Genomic DNA, 22,173 nt, shown 5'->3' with positions numbered 1-22,173 from the left:
TCTGGGAGAAAAGGCTATTCTGCTCTGCCTGCTTATAGGGCAGTGATTCTCACTGGACTCTATAGCATTAAGACGTAACCAAAACCCATTCTTTGATCTGGAACTAGTTTGGTGGCTGCAGTGAAAATGGGGGAAAGCACTTTTGGAAAGTATGCTTTAACATCTTAAAAATACCATATACAAACATGACACTTCAGGATACTAGAAAGTTTAATATACATCCTGAAGTTTGCACTGTATTTTGTGTGTGTGTATGTGTGAGAAAAGTTTGCTTTTGGATTCATCCCCATTCCACTGTTACTATAGCTTGTTGATGAAGCTGTTAACCCTGAATCAATGAATTTAAATTGGTAGATACCTTTGCAGGAATTGATCACTAGTTTTGTTGCTCTAACCTGGAACACTCTTTTTAGAAATTACAGTCAGCCCTCCTCATAGGCGGGCTTGCTTTCCGCGGCTTTGAGCTTACGTGGAAGGCAAGCCCCATTAGAAGTAATGAGGTGTGTACTCGCGCCATATGTCCTGCGCATCACCGTGTGTACACGCCTAATTCTTTCCTATGGGGATTGAACATACGCTATTTTTCACATATGCGGGGGAGTCCAGAACGGATCCCCTGTGTATAGTGGGGCGGACTGTACAACAGCTATAGTGAAGAGTGCTTTACTTTTTAAAATATGGCTAGATTTAGTCTGTTGGTCTCAGTCGATTTGCTTCTCATGTCTAGGAGATATATTTATGTTTGTGTGCTGGGGTGAGGACTCTGCTTTAGGTTACCAGTTGCTCCTTTGACCTGTTTACTAATCTAAGATGTTTTAGCATCCTCTTTTACCAGACCTTCTTTCTTTCATTGTTTCCTTCCACCTGTGTAGACAGCTGCCATTATGCCCTGCATGCAAAGGAAGGTGTGGTCACTAGTTTCAGCACCCCTGGTTTTCCGAACAGCCCTTACCCCTCCAACGCACGCTGCCTTTGGGTCCTGAGGGCTGACGCAGACTCTGTCATCAGCCTGACCTTCACAACATTTGATGTGGAGGAGTGCACTGTGGGGAACGACTTCGTGAAAGTGTACGACTCACTGAGCCCTGTGGAACCTCATGCGTTGGTGAAGTAAGTGTATTGGATGGGTCTCAAGATAAGGGGAAAAGAAGAACAAGCAAAAGAGAGAATACTGTGTGAAAGTACTTTACTGCCTATTTGTAAATAGTTAACATGTTCAGGAGTATTGATATTGATCCTAGTTTAGAGGAATTAGTGGTGGAGAGGGAATCTAAAATCCATGGAGGAAGGAGATCTGTGCGTCTTTTTCTGTATGAGAAAAGAGACTGGGAGAACCCACACTTCTGAAGATTCAAGGAGATCTTCTCAAGGGAAACCTCTTTTAGAGCTTTGGATCTCAGTGCTTGGAAATTGACTTTTATCTTCCTCTCCATCCCAGCAGCCTTCAGATCAGAATTAGAGTCGGTAGGCAGGTCTTAACAACTCAGTGCACTGATGCTGCTCACTATTAGTGAAACGGGAAGAAAGCTGCGCGCATGAACTGCAGGAGCAAAGCTGGGTTAACAGGCAGGCTAAAACTGCCTAGCTTTGTCCTTGCAAATTATTGAGTAGCTCAAACCAACTAAGAGGGAGAAATGTGCCAGAATTGCTTTCCATATCCTCAGAGGGGCTTTGGAGAAGAAGGATCTTTTTGGAGAGGTTTTTTTTCAAAGAAGCTGGAGCTGCCCTGAAGACCAGAGAACTGGGCCTAGAGGCTGCAAGGAACTTGCAGGCTGCACTTTCCCCAATCCTGCACTACAATCATAGGACTGTCCTTGGACAAGGAGATGTAGAGCAAAGCCTTAGAAGCAGCGGTACAGTTACTTAATTTAAAACTCATGGTTAGTTTGTGATAGACCAAAAAATTACTTTTGATTCCTCCCCCCACTCCTGCCCCCAACTAGGATTTTCATAAGATGCTTTTGCTTTTCTGACTGCTTGGCTGAGCAAGCAAAGAAGTAAATTTTGTATATGGTCGCAAATACAGAACTATTATTTGTGTGTGTGTCTATATATATATCCCACTTCCCACTCTTGCTCTTTCTTAAGTGATAAAATACATGGATTGATGAAGTATGTGTTTTTGCTCTTAAAACATGATAAAGAATGCCTAAAAGCATGCTGAGCCCATCAAGGTTTTCCATGTGCACCTTGTTTATAATGTGAAATATGTGTGGCATGCCAATGTTTTTCTCCTTGAATTCCAAAGGAAATTCCACCTCTTGAAGGGAATGTGGTAACAGGACAAGCTCTGAACTGCTTCTTCAATGTCAGTGACAAGGGACCACTCAGATGTGGAGTAGCCAAACACAAATAGATGCCACAGGGGTCATCAGTCATTTTCCTAGAAACCATCTGTTTGGTTCTTATTTCTATTCCAACATTGTAGAAGTGGTGGGGGCTGGAATAACTACACCAAACAATGTTTGAGACTTGACCTTTTTGTTTTCTTTTTCTTCCCATGTGCTTGTTCTCTTCCTTTCTCAAAGGCTGTGTGGAAGCTTCAATCCCTCATACAACCTGACATTCGTCTCCTCCCAAAATGTTATGCTGGTCATGCTCATCACAGATGCTAAGGGACGACACCCTGGGTTCAAGGCAGAGTTTTTTCAGATGCCAAAGAATAAACGTAAGAACTATCAGCCGTTCTGTTTTATTCTGTTTAATGTCAGGAGAGCTATAAGGGTTGATTTATATTATTATTTAAGCAGGAGAAGGATGGATTAAAAGCAATTGCAGTTGGCCCTCCTTATCCACAGATTCTTTATCCACGGAGTCAACCATCCATAGCTTGACAATATTCTAAAAAGATATAAATTCCAAAAAGCAAACTTTGATTTTGTTATTTTATATAAGGGACACCTTTCCACTGCATCATTGTATTTAATGGAATCTGAACATCCATGGATTTTGGTGTCCATGGGGGTGGGAGCATGGAACCAAAACCCAGTGGATACCAAGGGTCCATTATACTGCTGAAAAGATCTTGTGAGACTAATACTTTCAGTAGGAGGCAGCTGAGGTGTAGATTCAGTTGTTAAGTCTCTGAAGAGCTGATCATAAATAGCATCTTCCACCTGCTCTTGGCTGCTGTAATGATCCTTCTTAATGAGAGATGGGCAGGAATTGCACCATCTTGAGCTGTTCAGTAGATGTGAGCAGGTGAGGCATAATTGGTCTCCTGGGTTAAAACCCCATCTTTTAAGTAAATCTGGTCTCTCCAGAGACTGGCTTAACCTCATTAAAGGCTGCACTGCACTACTTTTGTCTCTTCCTAGCTGGCTTATCTTGGATGCTCAGAAATAAGGGCTCACTTTGTTTTCTTTCTTTTTTAGCCTGTGGTGGGGTTTTGTCAGGAACATCTGGAAACTTCAGTACCCCTTACTATCCAGGTCATTATCCTCCTGGTGTGGACTGTGTATGGGATATAAAGGTAAAGCTCCCCACAGGAGAGGCAGCTTGCTTGTTCTTGGATTTGCACTAAAAATTAGGAGATGGAGGCTTGAAAATTATTGGAAGTCCCAGCTAAAGCAGACTCATTGATCCAGTGGGATTTACATGGGGGTTCACTCACTGTTCAACTGCTGATTCAAGTCGGTTTACTCTAATTGGGCCTACCATTAGGATTCAGTCCAGTAGCTGGGATGCTGGTGTAAATGCCATTACACAATTGGTTGTGCTTTCTCAGAGGTTGGTATTCCCTTTGGGGTTGTGCAAGTCTAGTGATGCCACCACCAACTGCTGTGCTAGTCTAGGAGTACTACCTATATAGTTGCACAAGCAAGATCCTTTTCAGTGGGTGGGGAATTGGATCAACCATTGCCAGATTACAGGTAGTGCAGTCAATCCTACAGCCACACTTGTGTAATTTTACACAATGCAGTGGATGAACAGGGTATTCACCAGAATTTCAACTGTACACTGTTCTCCCAGTTAGCAAACTAGACATGGTGGAAAAGGCTTCTTTGTGCATAGTCTTACACTCTCTGTGTCAGTGATTCCTAGACTTTGGTGCTTCAGGTATTTTAGACTTCAACTTCCAGAAGCCTCAGCCAGCTTGGCCAACAGCCAGGAATTCTGGGGGCTGAAGTCCAAAACATTTGGAACACCAAAGTTTGGAAACCACTGCTCTATGCTATAAACAGACCTCAGAGATGTAGCTGTACCAGAGGTGAGAAAATTGTGGCCCAAAGGATGCATGCAGCCCTTGAAGTCCTAATTTGTACCCTGAAGGCACTCAAAACCCCCAGACTCCCCCCACTCAATTGGATTGATTCTTTTTGGGCCCAAATTGCCATGTCCCTAGTAAAATGCAGTGGCTTCGCCCCCACAACTCCCCACATAGCCCCAAACTTTGAGTCTCCCTTAAAGATCAGCTGAAAACAAAACTAGTAATGATGTCACGTCACTTCTGGTCATGTTGGGTGCACTGTTCAGACCTCTCCGATGCAGGTGTGATGTGCTCACCATTGGCAAGTAAGTTCTCCCCCCCCCCCCCCCATACACACACACTTCCAAGAGCACAAAATCAGGGAAAACCCACACTCTTCTTCCTAATCTAGAGAATCTTGTCGACTCTGTAATTTCCTTCAAAATTTTCAGATCTCTTCTTCTGAAACCCCTAAGCACTGGATATGGGTCTCATTGAAGCTGAGGTCCAAAGTACTTGAAGGAACAGAGTTGGAGAACTACTGATCTATGGGGCATGAATAGTTTTGCTGCTGATTTGTTCTCAAAGTATTTTGGGAAAGCAACAGAAAAGAGAACTAGCTTTGCAATAACATCACAGCATCCCTCCACTTTCTACTCTTTTTCTCAGGTCCCCAGAGATAAGAATGTGAAGGTTCGCTTCAATGAGTTCTTCCTCGTGGAGCCTGGAATTCCACTCGATTCCTGCACCAAGGATTATGTAGAAATCAACAAAGAGAAGTAAGGACCAAGTCTTGTTGTTGGGAACCTCAGTCCTCCAAGACTTTCATTTATTTTTAATTTATTTTTTTGTTGAAATTGGGATTAGAAGGTTGCTGTGGCAGTGGGATCCAGTGCATCCATGTACATGTACATCTAGTTATTACTGTCTTTTGAAATATTATGATATTTTGAAAAATACATTGACCAAAATCCTGTTGGGAATTTATGTCTTCATAATAAGGTTTATGTCTTTGGGTATTCGTTCCCTAATGTCTCCATCCAGTAATGGGCTGCTGTTATATTACTATGTAGGGAAACCAGCAAAGTGATGTGAAATGGGACCAATGTGCATTGGTCTGGTTATGCATTGAGATACTGGCTAGGGAGTACCAATGTGCATTGTTGTTGTTGTTATTGTTGTTGTTTATATCCCACCTTTTCCCCAAAACTGGGATTCAGGGTGGTTCACAACATTAAAAAACAGTACAATTAAAGCATATAAAAATAGTACATTAAAATAGAATTAAATTATTACAATATTAAAACAAGCATTAGTCAAGCCCAGTGCATGTCAAGTCAGTGTCCCATTACACATCATTGCAATTCATTAACAGGTTTTCTCAGTACCTCTTCTATGTAGCTAAGTGTACTTAAAGTTATGTAATACAAACCAGGATAGAGGATTCCGGTTGTTGCTGTTATACTGTTGGTTCAGCCTTTGTTTGACACCTGCCTTAATGTGACCCCTTTAGGTACTGTGGGCTGCGTAACAGTTTTGTGGTATCAAGTAAAACCAACCAAATTACTGTCCGTTTCCATTCGGACCTTTCGTTTGTAGATACAGGGTTTTGGGCTGAGTTCCTGTCCTACGACTCCAATGACCGTAAGTAGAAATGCAAAAGTTTGAGCTTTTTGGAGGAAGTGCCTAATATGTATGGGGAAACATAAAGAATGGTGAAAACACTGGAGCTTTAAGGTTTTTTGAAGACTGTTGGGTGGATGTGCAGGAAGGCCTATGAGAGATGAATCCTGTTTAGAAACTGGAGAAACATCACTCAGATTCGCTAGTTGATGAAGTTGGGATCAAAGTATTTTTCCAAAGAATGGCTTGATGAGTAAGAGATCTGATAGCAAATGAGTTGGCATTGATGTAATGAACAAACACTGACCAATCATCAAAAATGGTGTCTGGTTTCTTTTGTCCGTTACAGAGTTGAAAAGTATAAGAAAGCTTTTCCAATAATCAAGTGTCCCAAACTCTTTCCCACCATTCACTTATTAGTACATCCCCTGTTTTCCAGATTCTGGCAATTATATTCCTGGCTGCTGAGATGAGAAATGTGATAACTTTACGATGTTTCAGACAATAAATTGATAATAAGAGAAGGCCTGGGCAGAAGGTTACAGTTTGCTTCACAATAAGAGAGATTTGCATCAGTACTGCATTCCAAAAATCTTTAACCTTGGGACAGTCCAACCATATGTATTCGAAGGAGCCTAAGATATCACAGCCTCTCCAACATTTTGGAGAGTTGTTTTTCACTATTCCGGACAATTTCACAGGTGTATATTAATTTTAGGGTCCCCTCTTTTGTCAATGCCGATCTTGATTTATATGGGGGGGAGGTCCATATGTGTTCCCATGTGGCTTCGGAGATATCTAAATTGAGGGAGGACCAGGTGTTTTTCATGTAGAATATTCTAGCAGCTGCAAGTGAAAGTAGAAAATGATAGAAAAGGCCTCTCCTCAGCACCTTAGGGGTACAGTGCGGTAAATGCTGGTAAAATGCCGGTAAAACATTTAGGAAGCACATGTGTGTGAAAGCCTGACATGCTTCCTATATGTCAGGGAATCGTCCCCTCGCCTCCAGCATCCCTGAATCATTCGGGGAGCAGTCATTTCCCATTAACACAAAGTTTCCGTTAATGAGAAATGAATGTTCCCCAAATGATTGGAGGTGAGGGGACAATTCCCTGACGTTCAGGAAGCGCTTCAGGCTTTCACATGCACACACACACACACACACACACTTCCTAAAAGTTTTACTAGCGTTTTACTAGTGCTTACCCCATGGTTTAGGTGAATGAACCGTTTAACCCCGGAGTGTATCATCTTCCCATAATTTCCTGTACTCTTACTGGAAGCAGGCAGGTTTTGGCCTACAGATCCCATCAACTCTAGCCAGTGTGGCCATTGGCCAGGTCTTATGGGAGTTGTGAACTGGAAGATTTGAAGGTCATCAGATTGTCTTTCCCCTTGTATAAGTGTCCCTGGTCCCCAGAATCCTAAGATTCTTGGATTCTGCACTGAAAATATCCAAAGCTATACTCACAGAACCTAAATCTTGTAGTTACGGTAATGTATTACTGATGCATTTCTCCATTTGGGTGCCTAGGTGTCTTCAGGTAACAGACTATGCCAAATTACTTCTGCATTATATCCCAGCAAGTGTGCTTTTGGCCACATTTTATGTGCACAAGAGTAGAAGTAATCAGTTGAGATCCCTTCAAGAGCCTCTTGCATGCAAGAATGTCTTTGGGGAAGCCAAGCTGGGTGCCACAGGGAAGAGAGCTTTCCAATGGAAAGAAACTGAAAAAAAATCCTATTCTAAGAAGAAGCAGTGTCTTTGTGGCATCAATGCTTTATTGACTGCTTTTAATCCTCTTTTCTCTTCCTGCCTCTGTTTCTCTATGCTGATTTGTAGCTTGCCCAGGCAAATTCACCTGTACAACTGGCCGATGTATCGACAGTGCCAGGCGCTGTGATGGCTGGCTCGACTGCACAGACGCCAGTGATGAGAAAAACTGCAGTGAGTTTTCATTCTTAGCTTTTTTTTTACAAAGTTGATACTGTGGATAATGTGCAGGACTTTGTATGCTTTGGTTGCTGTTATTGTTGTATGATCAAAATCCTGCATTATGCCCATCCAAATTCAGTAACCTCTGCAAGTTATGCAGCAGTGATCACACAACTTTTAACTGCATAATTAATTCTGCCTTAGTTAGTTGAGGGGTTGGTTTCTGTTTTGGATTTATTTTCAGCTGTTTTTGAATGAAGGGAGTACAAGGCAAATTCTCATACTTCAAACATCTTTAAGAGATTTCTAGCAACTTGGGGGTAGAAAAATAATCCCCTTGTTTTAAAGATTAAACAAAAAAGATTGGGGAAATTGGGATGTCCTGAGAAGGATGTGGCAGGCCACAAAAAGTGGTTTGGGACACATGTGGTTGAAAGACCCCACTCTCCCCATCCCTGCTGCAACCTCTTTGCCACTTCTTTCCCCAGACTGTACTGAAAAGCAGTTCCGATGCCAAAATGGTTGGTGCAAGCCAAAGTACTGGCTTTGCGATGGTGTGAATGACTGCGGGGACAACAGCGATGAACTGCAGTGCCGTAAGTAACCTGTATTGGATGGAGAGCATGCTTGTGTGCATGAGCATGTATGCATGCAGAAAGGAAGCAATTTTGGTTAGTCTCTCTACAGGAGAGATAGGAATCATGCAACCTTCCAGGTGATGTTGAATTGTCACCATTTTTCAATGGTGGACTACTGGGAGTTGCATTGAAACAACACCTGGAGCACCCCCCAATTCCTACCCTGCTCTGTAAAGCCCACCATCCCAAGAGCAGAACAGAGCTTGATGAAGGTACTTTTCTGGAGTACAACTCCCAACCCCTCATCCAGGATGTGTATGCTGGTTGAAGGACTCTGGAAATTGTGGTACAAAAAGGTAGCTTTTTAAACTGAAGCGAAGTGAGGCAGTGACCTCAAGCAATTGATTTTCAGTGTCAAGACTGAATTGCTCCTTGTTTGCCTTGCTGCAGCTAGAAATGGAACAAAGTACTTGTGAGACCTTCTGCCTTGTGTATCAATATGACTGGGTTGGCTTTGGGTACTATGCATGTTGAGTTGCACAGGCCATGGAGAGTGCGGCAAGAGGAACATTACTCTGCTCCACCAAAGATATCAAAGCATCTTGTATTGGCTCTGATCCCCTACCTCTGCTACTCCTGTGACCAATGCGAATGTCTCTTCACTGAGAGATGTTTCTCCTCTCATCCTTCAGAGTGCCCAGCTGGTAACGTCAAATGCAACAATGGGAAGTGCATCCTGGAGGACCAGAAATGCAATGGCAGGGATGACTGTGGTGATGGCAGCGATGAGGGAAGTTGTGGCTCTGGTAAGAATCTGGTGATCCTTGGCATGGGGCTGTATGAAGTGGGTAGGGAAGGATAAGAGAGAAAATCATGAGGCCTAAATGAGGTGGAGCCTTGTTGAAGCAAATGGTTTGCTTAGACACAGAAAATATCAGGTTCCTAATGATTTTGGGTTAAATTAAACAAGTACAAAACATAGTCATGTCCCAAAAACATCTCAACATGTTCTACAAATAAAATATTGGCTAGGACACGGAAATAAGATACAAAGAAGAAATGTGGTGTACATAGTTTGTAAACTATGTTTTTCCCTTATTGGGGAGTTTGTTTTGTGCGTGATAGTATGTTGTTGTTCAGTTGCTGCCACCATATGTTTTTGTAAGAATTCTATAAAAAGTTGGTTTGATTGCTTGTTCCATGTGGAACCCAGAGTTCCTCTGGCACTGTATTGTTACATCAATTGCTCAGTTCAATCTAGTGTCAGACTTCATTCATAAATCTGAAAGGGTTTTAAAAAATCCCCTTCACACTCCACTTGCCCACATTGTTTTTGGGGCCCAACAGAACATAAATGTGTTGTCTTCCCTGCATTTGGTACTCTTGTTGGCAGCACAAGAGACTACTAATCTGTTTGTTCTGTTTCTCTGAAACTGCTCAGCACTCTTGGCACATGCCAGGGCCCTTTCCCTGCAAAGAATATGATGTTCAGTACAATGCATAGCTTGGCAGTAAATAATTCCCTATAGTTAAGTCACTTCTTGTCATAACTAAAGCATAACTAAGTTCCATAAAATTGCAACTTAACAAGAGATAACTTCATTCCATTTGCATCCTAACTGCTTTGGTACTTTTACAAGGAATTTGTAGCTTCAGTATTTAGGTGTCTTTTGTACCACAGTGTAGTGGCTTGTAGAAGGGAGTTCTTTGTTGTGCTTTCTAGCGAGGAGGAGTCATTCATTTAATGGTAGGCTCAGGGCTTTATTCTTCAGGGAAATTCTTATGGTATCTGTGGTCTCCATTTCTGAAAGGAAGGATAAGTATTGGAGACACTCAAAATGCTCTGTGCTTTCTGCCTTCAGTTGCCACATGAAATCAATGCAATGCTATCCTGACACAAATCTTCCTTCCATGTGCTTTATTTACAGCAGTCACAGTCGCCTGCCAAGAGTATACCTACAAGTGCCGCAACAACCTGTGTGTGAACAAGAGGAACCCAGAGTGTGATGGCATAAAGGACTGTAGTGATAATTCAGATGAGGACAAATGTGGTGCGTAGAGGTCATATCCATTGCCTTTGAGGACTGTGGGAGAGGCTAACTGACTTGAGAAGCAAACATCTGAAATCAAGATCTCCTAATGAATTTATTAGGGAAACCTAAAATTGGCACTTCAAATTCCATATTGATTTTTGTTTGCTTGGGGCTCTTAGGGCATGCTTCCCAAAATATGAGTCCTGCCAATCATATCTGTTGCTTTTCTCACGCAGAGCTTGGCTTATATAGGTCTGTATCGGGAACATCCACTTATGCATTTGAGGAAGTAGACTCAAGTCTATGAAAACTCAGACTACCACTTTCCTTTTTTCAGTTGTCTCAAAGGTGCTACAAGATCCTTTTGCATACTGATTTTTATTGAGATTAGCTTGCAATTCAACCACTGAACTCAGTAGGACTTACTTGTGAATAGACATACAAGTGTCAGTAATAACCCTCTTATCCAATTAATTGATATAAATGAAACTAAGAGTGAGCTTTACATAAAACAGCTACATTTTTAAAAAGTATTGAAGGAATTTATGAAAACATAAATGCTGCTGCTGCTGCTGCTTCTTAGTAGTGGAGATTCTCTTCTCTTTTAGCATCATCCTTTGTACCCTGCATAGCAAAATCAAAATGACTTTCAAACAAACAAACAAACAAGCTGTAAACTAATTAACACTTGTTTCAAATTTCAGCATTGCCCATTAAAACTGAATATCACAGCTTATCGAAATAAACCATTGGTTGGCTGATATACCAGTTTTAAAACGTAAAGCCCTATTATCTATTTGAAAAAGCAAATCCCCAGCTTGTTTACAACAGACGTGGGCAACGTATGCCCCTCAACGTTGTCCTAGTGGCCCTTTAGATTCCTTGGATTCCTTCCTTCACCAGCACCCCAAAAAGTGAATTTCCTCCCCTGGAAGCCTCCAAGGAGAAGCAGTTCACATTTTAAACAGATTTGAAGCACACCGTTGAGTGTAAATTGTTTTTTAGCCACTCTCTCGAACTCATGTGGTGATAGGAAGAAAAAGAAGGGCATTCTAATTCTAATTCTCATGCCCACCTAAGGACATTGTTGCAATAACAAGCTTGTTGTTGTTGTATACTTACAAGTCATTTCTGACTTAAGGTGACCCATAAGACAGGGTTTTCTTAACAAGATTTGTTCATGAGAGGCTTGCCATTGCTGTCTTCTGAGTCTCAGAGTGTACAGCTTGACCAAGGTCACCCAGAGGATTTCTGTGGCCAACTGGCAATTCAAATCCTGGTTGCCAGAGTTGTCTGCCACTCAAACCACTATACCACACTGTCTGTCCAATAACAAGCTAATTAGTTTCAGTTCTCTGAAGTAGGAGTGGTGAACTTGTTGATCTCCAGGTATTGATGAATACTCCTATCATCCTTCATTATTAGTCAGATTGACCAGGGCTGATGTGAGTCCAACAACAGGCCCTAAAGCACTATATGCTTAAGTAGCAATAGCCTGGACTGCAGGTGTATGCAACAATTTCCCTCTTTCATTGTGAGTTGATTGCAAACCATTGGAAATGAGTTGGTTGTCAATTGAATACAAAAGTATCTTCCCTCTTTGGTTATTAGGGCTGGTCCTTGGCTTTATATGATGTGTATGTGCATACCTCTAGGATCCAAGCAGGCAAACATTTGCTTACACTTTGTTTTCTTGTGGCTTCTGAATCTTGCTCCTTTTAGACTGTGGTCAGCGCTTCTACAGCAAACAGTCCCGGATTGTTGGTGGGCAGGACTCTGATGTGGGTGAATGGCCCTGGCAAGTCAGCTTGCATGTCAAGGGAGAGGGTCATGTCTGTGGGGCTTCTTTGATATCAGAGAAATGGCTAGTGACGGCAGCACACTGCTTTCGGGAAGAAAATTTCATCAGGTAAGCAAAGATGCAAGGGTTTCTTCTGGTATCCTGCAGGCTTGTTCTTACTGCTGAAGCTTGTTCTTGTTGGATTATATCCTTTCTCTTCACTTCCACCTTAAATGAGAGGGCACCACTAAGACATCAGTGGTGAACCAGGACATCCTGGGTACCAGTTCCATCTTTGATTTGGGCCTAGCCAGGAATGTCCCATCACCAACACAAGTACATCTGGTGGTAACATAGAAGAGGACCTTCTTGGTGGCTGCTCCCAGGCTCTGGAACTCTCTTCCTGGAGAGATTGGAATGGTGCTAGAGTTGCCAGGTCTCCCATATTATAAGGAATTGCTTTATTTGAGGTCTGGAAAGCTTGTGTCTCATATGAATGGCAAGTGTCCCTTATTTAGAGAAGAGAACAGGCGGCGCTGTCTCTGAATATTCCTTCCCTGAGAAAACACTGTGAAATTTATGGTTATGGTTGCCAGAAGTTGACAGGTGGCTCGAAGGCACATACACACACCTTTATTTGAAAGTTGGAAATCTTTTTCTTTTATATAGACTAAGCAAAATTCCCCACCCCCCATCATGTGTTCTTGGGTGTGGGTCCTTCATAAAGAGAGAAATGTATGCATCGTGTAACTTAATATGGTATGTGTACATATTTGCACTCATAGTCTGAGGCTGAAAGAGGTTCCTCACCTTTAGCTTAGTCTTAAGAAAGTCATTGTTCTCTGAGCAACTGCTCTCACTTTGTCATAACACCAACTTGCCTTTTATAGGACTGTTGTAAAGGCTACAGAAAAACTGAATGTGAAAAAGTTTTTCTGTGAAGAGTGAGTGAAAGAACTGGGCATGTTAAGCCTAGAGAAGGGATCCAGAGCTTGGAAAATATACTCTTCTGGACTATTAACTCCCAAGAAGCATAGCTAGTGGCCATGCTTGCTGTGGTTTTTGGAGGATGTAGTCCACAAAAAGTAAAATTTTGAAGCTCTGAGAAATACATGATGCAGTTGGCTTGAAAATATTTTTTAAAACCCATATAAATTGCAAAGAACAACTTGCCATTTAATATAAGGGACAGCATTTAACAATGCCATTGTATTTAATGGGACTTGTGCATTCATGGATTTTGGTATCCACTGAGAGGTTCTGGCATCAAACCCCAGAGGATACCAAGAGCCCAGTGTTGTGTATTTCAAATATCTGAAGGGTACACAGGGAAAACAGATACATTTTGTTGTCTGTTGGTCCCAGCAGCAAGTTAGAGCCGCAAACCTTCCAACATTTTGTAGATGAAAACCAGGACATGTGACACCAAGCAACATGAGAATGTGGTCAATATGACAAAAATTATTGGTGAGAAGCTAGGAAAGGCAGTAACAGTTTCTTTTGCCTGAGCCTACATTTTTGCCTCTCTTTTCTGTCCCTTCTCGGTTAAATTGGAGCAAACTACTTTTGCATTTTGAATTCAGCTTACAGCAGCTGAAGTAAGCTGAGATCACCGGCAGAAACTAGGAAGAGGAGAGAGAAATGAATGTTTAAAAGCAGATGAAAAACTGGGACAACAGAGGATTTATTCAGATTGTCCCTGCCAAGTTGAGACAGTTGAAGGTTATGCAATTAATTGGTGGAAGTTGCATGGATCAGATACTAGCTAAGCATTAGAAAAATTTCCTAGGAATATCAGTTACCCAGCAGTAGATCAGATATTCTCTGGAAGTGACGTGCTTTCCTTCATTGGAAGTACTGAGACTGAAGTTAGATGGCCATCTGGGTACTTGCATTCTGCAGTATAAAACCTGTCCTGAGCAGGGATGCGTGTGGACCTGATGACCTCAAAAGTACCTTCCAGTTCTATATTTCTGAACTAAAGACATGATAAGTATAAGTTATAGTTTTAGCATACCTTTAGAGCCAGCGTGGTGTAGTGTTTTGGCTATTGTTCTACAACTCTGGAGACTAGGGTTCGATTTCCAGCTCAGCCATGAAACCCACTTGGTGACCTTTAGGCAAGTCATATACTCTCAGCCTCAGGGGAAAGCAATGGCAAAAACCGCCTCTGGACAAATCTTGCCAAGAAAACCCCATGATATATTTCCCTTAGGGGCACCATAAGTCAGAAACAACTTGAAGGGACACAACAACAACAAAGTGCATTGTGAGAATTGTTCTAGTACAGTTTTTTTTAAAATATTCTCTTCTATATTCCTTCTCTGGGTGAATCTGCAAATAAATGTGAACCATTTTAATGAGCACTTTTGAGGGGGATGGTTTTCTAGTCTAAATGTGATCCCCATTCTTTCCTTCCCATTCCAAAAGATCCTGGTCTTCTCCTTTCCCAGTGGCATTTATGAATGCACTTGCATTAGTATGTAGAGATGTGGAGAGTTGCAGTGGTTCAGTTATCAGGGCTGGACTCTGAGGAGGACAACTTGAATTCACATTCCAGCTGAGCTTTCCTAGTTTGAAATGTAGAGGTTGTTTTGGTATTTCTATCTCACTTTTCCTCCATTGAACTCAAGATGGTGTATATGGCCTTATCCTCACAACTGCCCTGTGAGGTAGGCCAGGTAGCACATAGAAGTTGATTAAACTGAAAGATGGCAATTGACCCAGGCTCTCTCAGGGGTTTTGATGATCGGGTGGAGACTTCAACCTGGAATTCCCAAGGTCCAGGCCAGTGCTCTAACCATTTCCCCACATTAATGAAAGTACTCTGCCCTAATGCTGTTGCTGTAATTGTCATGCCCCTGAAAACAACACAAATTGTTCATTCTATAGGTATTTTGATCCCAAGTTATGGACAGCCTACATGGGGCTCCACAACCAAGCGGACAGGAGCAACAGCTATGTTCAGACACGGAGTATCAAGAACATAATCCGTCATGAGTTATTTAGTGACTTTACCTTTGACTACGATATTGCTTTGATGGAGCTGTCGAGTCCCATCACCTACACCAAGCAGATCCAGCCCATATGCCTTCCTGATGTCAGCCATGAATTCCCTGCTGGAAAAGCCATCTGGGTGACTGGGTGGGGAGCCACCAAAGAAGATGGTGAGTCAGGCTAAAGAAAGCTTCTAGGGGAAGGCTGGAGGAGGAGCACCATGCCTATTTTTGGGTAGAAGGGGGAAATAACTGGGTTAAGTGTATATGCAGTATATCACTGTAACAGCATGATGCCATTTTTAAATTACAGTAGTTCCTTGCTACAGAATCCTGGGCTTTGTAATCTGATGAGATGCTTGATATTCTGTTACTGCTAGTGCAGTGGTTCTCAATCTGTGGTCATCCAAATGTTTGAGACGTCAACTTCCAGAAGTCAGCATGGCCAGTGGTCAGCCATTCTTGGAGCTGAAGTATCAAACATCTGGAGAGCCAAAAGTTGAAAACCACTGCTCCAGAACACTCCTCTGAATTACAGCTCTCTAAACAGAAAATTCTCAGTACTTCGCTAGAGTGAAAATCCTGTGTTTCCCTATGGTGGACCCATGAGACTTAAAGTGGTATCAAACTGCTATAACAGATTCTTAGTTAAATAGAGTTCCAAGTGTCAGTTTTCATCTATTGAGACTTTCTGCACCATCCTTCTAAAAACAAAATGGAAGGATCTGAAAGTTTCATTAAAAAGTGTGTGTGTGTATGAAGGAGAAACGGGGGAAGAAAGGGAGAGAAACACAGCATGGAATGGAAACTGTTTCTTTTAATTAATTAAAGATTCCATTATGTTCCAGAATTCTCCTTTTTCTGGTGAAATAGAAAACTAAAGGGGGTTCCCCAAAGAAGGGGCTACATTCAACCCATGGCCTGAATTTTGCCTGCTTGAGTGGACCCAGTCAGAATTCAGTTAGACACAAACATAGTTTTCCTGAGTTTTTCTGGCTTCATCTGGCAAAAGATGAGGGAGAGGTGGTTTCTCTTAATGTGTTGAGATTTCTTGGGGATGTGTCCACCTTGATGATTTTATATCCTATATACTAGGTTGTATTTCTTTAAAACTTGCAAACGTGATAGGGTCTAGCTTTTCCCCAAAGTACTTGAAGTGGATAGTAACTACCTCTCAGAAGGCAGTGGTGATTTTTGCGCACCGTTTATATGATCCTTGACAGGTATCGGAGCCACCATTTTGCAGAAGGCAGAAATCCGGATGATCAACCAGACCATGTGTAACACCTTGCTGCCCAATCAATTGACGCCACGAATGATGTGCGTTGGGATCCTGACTGGAGGAGTTGATGCCTGCCAGGTAAGAGCCTTTGCAATGCATACAGCAGATGAGGGTGGGAGACCTTTTCAGCCCAAGGCTGCATTGTCTCCACTTAAGCATCTTGGGAGTCCCACACTAGGAGTGCATGGGGCTAAAGCATGCTGCTGGAAGGCAATCCCCAAGTACACTTGGCAGGAGAGACACCCCCCATTCATTTGTGCATCATTCATTCATTCATTCATTCATTCATTCATTCAATTTATACTCTTGTTTTATTTCTGGCATGCAGTCCAAAGTGGTTTACAATAATTTAAAATAGAAACATAGCTAAAATCTTATTTGATATAAATTAACTATCAATTAAACAATTGTCTTAAAAGGTTGTTGTTGTGTACCAAACTACTTTACTACAATGGCTCATGAATTAAAAACAATTAAAAAATACTGTACAATTAAAACCTAATTTAAAAAAAACACAGATAAAACACAGCACACTACTGTCAATCCTGTTCTGCCATGTGATTAAAAGTCAAAGCCCTGCCTAAATAAAAAGGTTTTTGCCTGCCAACAGAAAGAGAGGAGAATGGAGGCTGACTGGACATTCTGTGGGAGTTCTGCAGCCTGGGAGCAGCCACTGATAAGGCTCCGTTATTCTCACCAAACATGCCTGTGATGGTAGAGGTGCTGAAGGAAAGCCCTACCTTGAAGATCTTAACACTTGAGCCGGTTCATATAGGCAAATACAGTCTTAGGTACACAGGCACAGAAAGGTGAAACAGCGGCTGATTCTGCTCTGGTGTTTGGTCTGAATTTTTAAAGGGATTGTCCAAAGTGACTTACTTCCCTATCAATGAGGTGATGAATCTGTTCTGGATTTTAGTCCAGAATTAAAAGGAGTTATTCAAGGTGTTGAACTTATTTTGGAGACAGGGCGCTGGCCCATGGAAAGCTTCTTCAAAGTTCAGACAAAACACTACTCCAGTGACATGGAAGCCACCAGCGTGTTTGCAAATGTTAAGCAGCAAAGCAATCACTGTGTACAGCTTGCAGATTACTCCTACCAGTTCTTACCTCATGGTCTCCCTTGCTCCTTCTCTTCCTCTGTAATGTCCTGACTCCATGAAGATGCACAGGACCTCCAGTGCATGACAGGCCAGTTTAGAACAGAATTTTAAATAGCTAAGGCTTTTTTGGATTACAGCTTCCATAATGCCAACCTATCTGCCAACGTGTCCATGGCTCTGAATTAGAACTGAGGCAAATACTGGTGCTTCATAAGAACAAGGGTGGGAGATACATGGCCCTCCAGATGTGGTTGCAGTACACCTCCCATCAGCCCTAGCTGGCATGGGCAGTGAGTGAAGCATGATGGGAATTGCTACATCTGGAAGGCTACACATTCACCACTCCCGCCTTAAAATGAGTTGGTCCTTTGAAGTGGCAGGTGGTGAAAGGGATGCAGTTACCCATTTTTTAACCTACACTTTTCCTCTTCCAGGGAGATTCTGGAGGACCCCTGACCAGCATAGAGCCAAACAACAGGATGTTTCTGGCTGGCATAGTCAGCTTTGGGGATGGCTGTGCCCGACGGAACAAACCAGGAGTCTATACTCGAGTCGCAAAGCTTAGAGACTGGATCAGAAGCAAAACAGGCGTGTAGGAATGCCACCAAAATGAGGAAGATTCACATGTTTCTGCTTTTTAAAAAATGTTTGTTTTTTTCAAGCTGACAATCTGAGGACACTCCCTTGTGATGTGAAGGGAACTCCGCATATCTTGTTCACTTGATATCTCCTCTTCTGTTTTTATTTTTGGAGGTATGTTTTGTTTTGTTTTTTAAGAGAGAAAATTTATAAGGTCTGTCGGATGGACAGTTGCCAGCCTGAAAACTAATCATTCCGCTTTGTCTTGTCTTCAGAGATTGACTTTTTTTTAACCTGAGCCAATTTCCAGATGAGTTGGAAATATACAAGGGAGAGAGGACAGAGCTAGAGGGCTACCTCACACCTTATGTCTCTGCTGGCTTCAGAAGGCAAATACAACTCATTTGATGGATCGTTGGAATATGAGAATGGACTGCAATCCCCTTCAGTGCCTGCCATGGCCAGGATGCAGGGAGAGGCACAGGCTGTTTGGAAATCAAGGTGCCACAACCCACAATATGTGGATTTGCTGGAGCCTGGCTGGAATGAAGTTTTGTGGTTTTATTACTAATCCTGCCTTAGGAACCTGTTCTGTTTTAAGTTCTTCATATCCAACATGTTCCTCCCTGTGAATTTTCCAAAGAGGCATGTAGGAAGGAGGAGTTGGCCTAGTTTCCAGCTGCCTTTCTCATTTGACACATGCCCAGCGACTGAGTATTATGGGGAAGCAGCTGATTAGAATCTTATCCTGGACAAGCCATTTCTTAACCTTGGCCAATAAGGATAGATAGCAATATCCAGTGTTGCTTAAGTGGGCTTGTCTATTGGGATTAGAACTCTTTATTTTATTATATGACTCCTGCATACATCCAAAATACATTTTGATAATCAGGTGCATAGTAATAACATCAATCAAAAGGAGGTAAATGAATTAAGGCTGCTTCCTCTTTCCTCTGCCCTATCTAGCAAATTCTAATTGTCTTGCAGCTGTGTTAGGAGCTGTATTGCTCTGTTCCAGCACATCTAGAGCTCCTCTGGCGATCCCACATAGAGCTTCAGTATTTTCCCATTAGACTTGCTTACCTGTAATACCATACTGACCTTGCTTTGGTTTAGCTTCCCCCTTCCTTTGATGCCAGAGCCTGAAAAGGTTAATTTTGTGTACTAGAACTTCCAGAATCCCCCAGGCAGTATGGTCATGGAGCACACAGGATTCTAGGAATTGTGATCTCCAAAAGTAACTTTGCTAAATTATGCTTGACTCTGATCAAGTCTTTGCCTTCCCCAAGTAACTGAATATAAATAATTCCGCTCCATCAATTACACTATTTTGGCTTGCTTTAATTGTCATGGCTCCATCTAAGGAACTCTGGGATTTGTCATTTGGGGAAGTATTGAGAGTAATCTCTAGAAAACATTTTGGGTTTATGTTCCTAATGTCTCTAGCAGATTATTCTAAATAGCTCACCAAGCTGCATATCCTTGAAGCTGTGGTATCAGACTGCTAAAACTATGTAGCCAAGACACTTTTAGTTTCCAAAGAAGTTGTTACTCTCCTAAGTTGGTACCCTTTTCCAAAGCATCCTGGAAGACCATTGCACCTTATAAACGCCATAGCAGGTACCTCTAGCTTTGTAAACTAGACTTCCTCAGCTCAGCACCCTTTAAATGCATTGGACTAAAAGTCACTTCATCTTTAACCAGCAAGACCATCTAGAGCAGTGGGTCCCAGATGTTTTGTACCTCTTGACTGTTAGCCAAGTTGGCTGTGGCTTCAGGAACTGAAGTTCAAAATACCCAGAGGACTAAAGTTTGGGAATCACTTACCTAGAGGACTCTAAGCTGCCTTATTGAAACCTTCAACCAAAGATAAGACTTTGCCCATTCTGTGCCTTATGGTTTACTTAAATACATGACGATAAGACTGCACTCTCTTGGGCCACAGTTGGTCTGTGGACAGGCCAGATAGGTTTAAGGCAGATTAGTTCTAGAAAAGAGATGGCAGAAAGTGTGATCTTTGTATTTACACATTTCAGATTTCCTTCATTTTCTCCAAAAGCTAGGGCCTTAGTCACAGGTCAGGGAACCTTTGGCTTTCCAGGTGTTTTGGACATCTATGCCCAGCAGCTCCTGCCAGCATGGGATTTGCGGTCCAAAACATCTGGAGGACTAAAATGTACCCACCCTTGCTTTAGTAGATGTAAATCCTGAATACCTCCTTGAGCAAGCAATATTCTGAAATGCAGTGCCTGACCAGTTTGCTGGCAGCTTGCCTTGTGTGAAGTGTTGCAGGATCCAACTGATTTTCTAAGTTTTGAACTTGTCATGCATCCTGACAGCTGCATTTAGGGATTGGTAAACCTCTCCACGGGGTCCCTCAAATCTAGGTCCATCTGATGTCACACATTTAGATACTATAGTTCTGTGTGGTGGGTTTAGCTCATGTCTGGGCCCCTCCGGATGCAATTGGACTGCGGCTCCCATCATCCCCAAGGTTATTGGCTGTGGTTCCTAGGGCTGATGAGAACTGCAATCTTAACAGGCACTGGAGATGTATAAGTTGCCCCTGGCTACCTGGCAAAATGGGGGGGCACACAATAGAAATAGCAATGAGATACTGGCTGCACTTTGAATTCATCCTGCTGCTCCCTTTTATCTCTCCTTGAAATATAATAGATATAAGTAGAGCAGGAATGAATCTCTGTAGATGTGTGAATGTGTGTTTAGGGTGTGTATGTGTTGTTTCTGTCCCATTGTGGGTCAGATTGGCATTGCCACAATGTGCCTTAAGCGTATAACTTGGTTTAATGTAGGGGACTTTATGGTGTTTTGTCCTTTTGTGTCTTGACTAGGTTCTTTGGTGAGGCCACTTTATTGACGTAGATATTATACTTGTGAGTTTGTCTTTCCCAACCTAGCACTCTCTTGATGTGCACTCCATCTCCCATCATGTCCACAGTTATGGGACCATCAGCACATCTCAGGAATAGCATTTTGGGAAAGGTGGCTATAAGGGATACCTTTCATATTGTGGGGTGTGGAATGTCTGTATCTATTTTGATGCCAGCGGTGGACGAATAAGGGGCTATTTGCTATCTGGATATGCTACTATATAAGGACTTGGAACACATTTATGGAAAACAAAGAGCTTTGAGAATATTTCTTTAGTAAGCATTCCAAAGTGTAAGTGATTGTGGACCGGAAAACACTGAGATATATTTAGAGATTAAAAACTACTTCAGGATGCCTTGGCAATTATTCTGTTGTGTCTCATATGATTTGTTCTCTTTCTTAAAACAATGTTTACTTTCCCCATAAGGATGAATTGCTCTTTCCGCAAACCTTTGTGACACTGTTGCTTCAACTTGAGAAAATGGAGCTGAACTCAAAACAAATGATGTATAAAATAGATGCAGTGGAATTGCATATTTGTGTGCTTTTATATCTAGTAGTTGTAGGAATGCTTTGGAAATGGCCAGCAATGGAGCCACATGAAGGCACAGATGAGAGATTTCTCCCCCACCTATAATTTATTTTATTACTTTTTTAAAAAGTAAATGTGGTGACACTGTTTCAACCTGGTTGACTTAAGTTTGTTTCCTATTCTGTATGTAAATACTGTGTCTTTTTTAAAAAAAAAATGTTGTAAATAATTTAAATCAACGGAGACTGTAACCAGCCGTGATTCCCACCCCCTGTTCTCCTTTTTTAAAATACTGAATGAAGTTGAGATGTTTGGTGATTATATTCTCCTCTGTATTAAATTTGAATTTTTATAAGGAATGTTTGGGGCTCAGTTTTTTGTAACAGCTGAAGGCACTGAAGCGTTTAGATGGAAAAGCTGGCCAAAGTAGATGCAGATCCAGACCCAAAGATGTTGCCCTAAACCAAAAATACTGTGTGTCAAAACAAAAAGTCTAGGAAAAAGTGGCAATACTAAAATGGGTAACTAGATTCTATTACATAAATTCTTCTTAAGGTAGTATATTGGCAATAATAAGCTGACAAAAAGGCAAGTAAGAAGAATTGTATATACACACAGCTGTGTGCTTTGCCTGAAGATGAGAACAGTCA

General features: G+C 41.9%; 1 protein-coding gene across 2 annotated transcripts in view; it reads left to right on the top strand.

Annotated features, from left to right (window-relative positions):
* The window catches only part of ST14 (ST14 transmembrane serine protease matriptase), a 54,650-nt gene extending 32,774 nt beyond the window's left edge, over positions 1-21,876 (top strand). The window contains exons 7-20 of one of the 2 annotated variants that reach the window (XR_006104789.1): positions 873-1,110; positions 2,529-2,668; positions 3,375-3,472; positions 4,859-4,968; positions 5,703-5,833; positions 7,656-7,760; positions 8,237-8,344; positions 9,019-9,132; positions 10,255-10,377; positions 12,082-12,268; positions 15,032-15,306; positions 16,359-16,495; positions 17,955-18,273; positions 18,375-21,876. Coding sequence is in view for 1 of the 2 variants with exons in the window: in XM_042476861.1 (XP_042332795.1) it covers positions 873-1,110; positions 2,529-2,668; positions 3,375-3,472; positions 4,859-4,968; positions 5,703-5,833; positions 7,656-7,760; positions 8,237-8,344; positions 9,019-9,132; positions 10,255-10,377; positions 12,082-12,268; positions 15,032-15,306; positions 16,359-16,495; positions 17,955-18,116 (1,928 nt within the window). In the remaining variant the exon portion in view is untranslated. Of the gene's footprint in view, positions 1-872; positions 1,111-2,528; positions 2,669-3,374; positions 3,473-4,858; positions 4,969-5,702; positions 5,834-7,655; positions 7,761-8,236; positions 8,345-9,018; positions 9,133-10,254; positions 10,378-12,081; positions 12,269-15,031; positions 15,307-16,358; positions 16,496-17,954 lie in introns of both variants that reach the window. The other variant, XM_042476861.1, reaches the window with a different exon arrangement.
* Positions 21,877-22,173: the final 297 nt, after the last annotated feature.

Source organism: Sceloporus undulatus, chromosome 6 (assembly GCF_019175285.1).
Source record: "Sceloporus undulatus isolate JIND9_A2432 ecotype Alabama chromosome 6, SceUnd_v1.1, whole genome shotgun sequence".
Taxonomy (NCBI): Eukaryota; Metazoa; Chordata; class Lepidosauria; order Squamata; family Phrynosomatidae; genus Sceloporus; species Sceloporus undulatus.
Note: the sequence above shows the minus strand (reverse complement) of the source record. Positions and strands in the feature narration are given on the sequence as shown.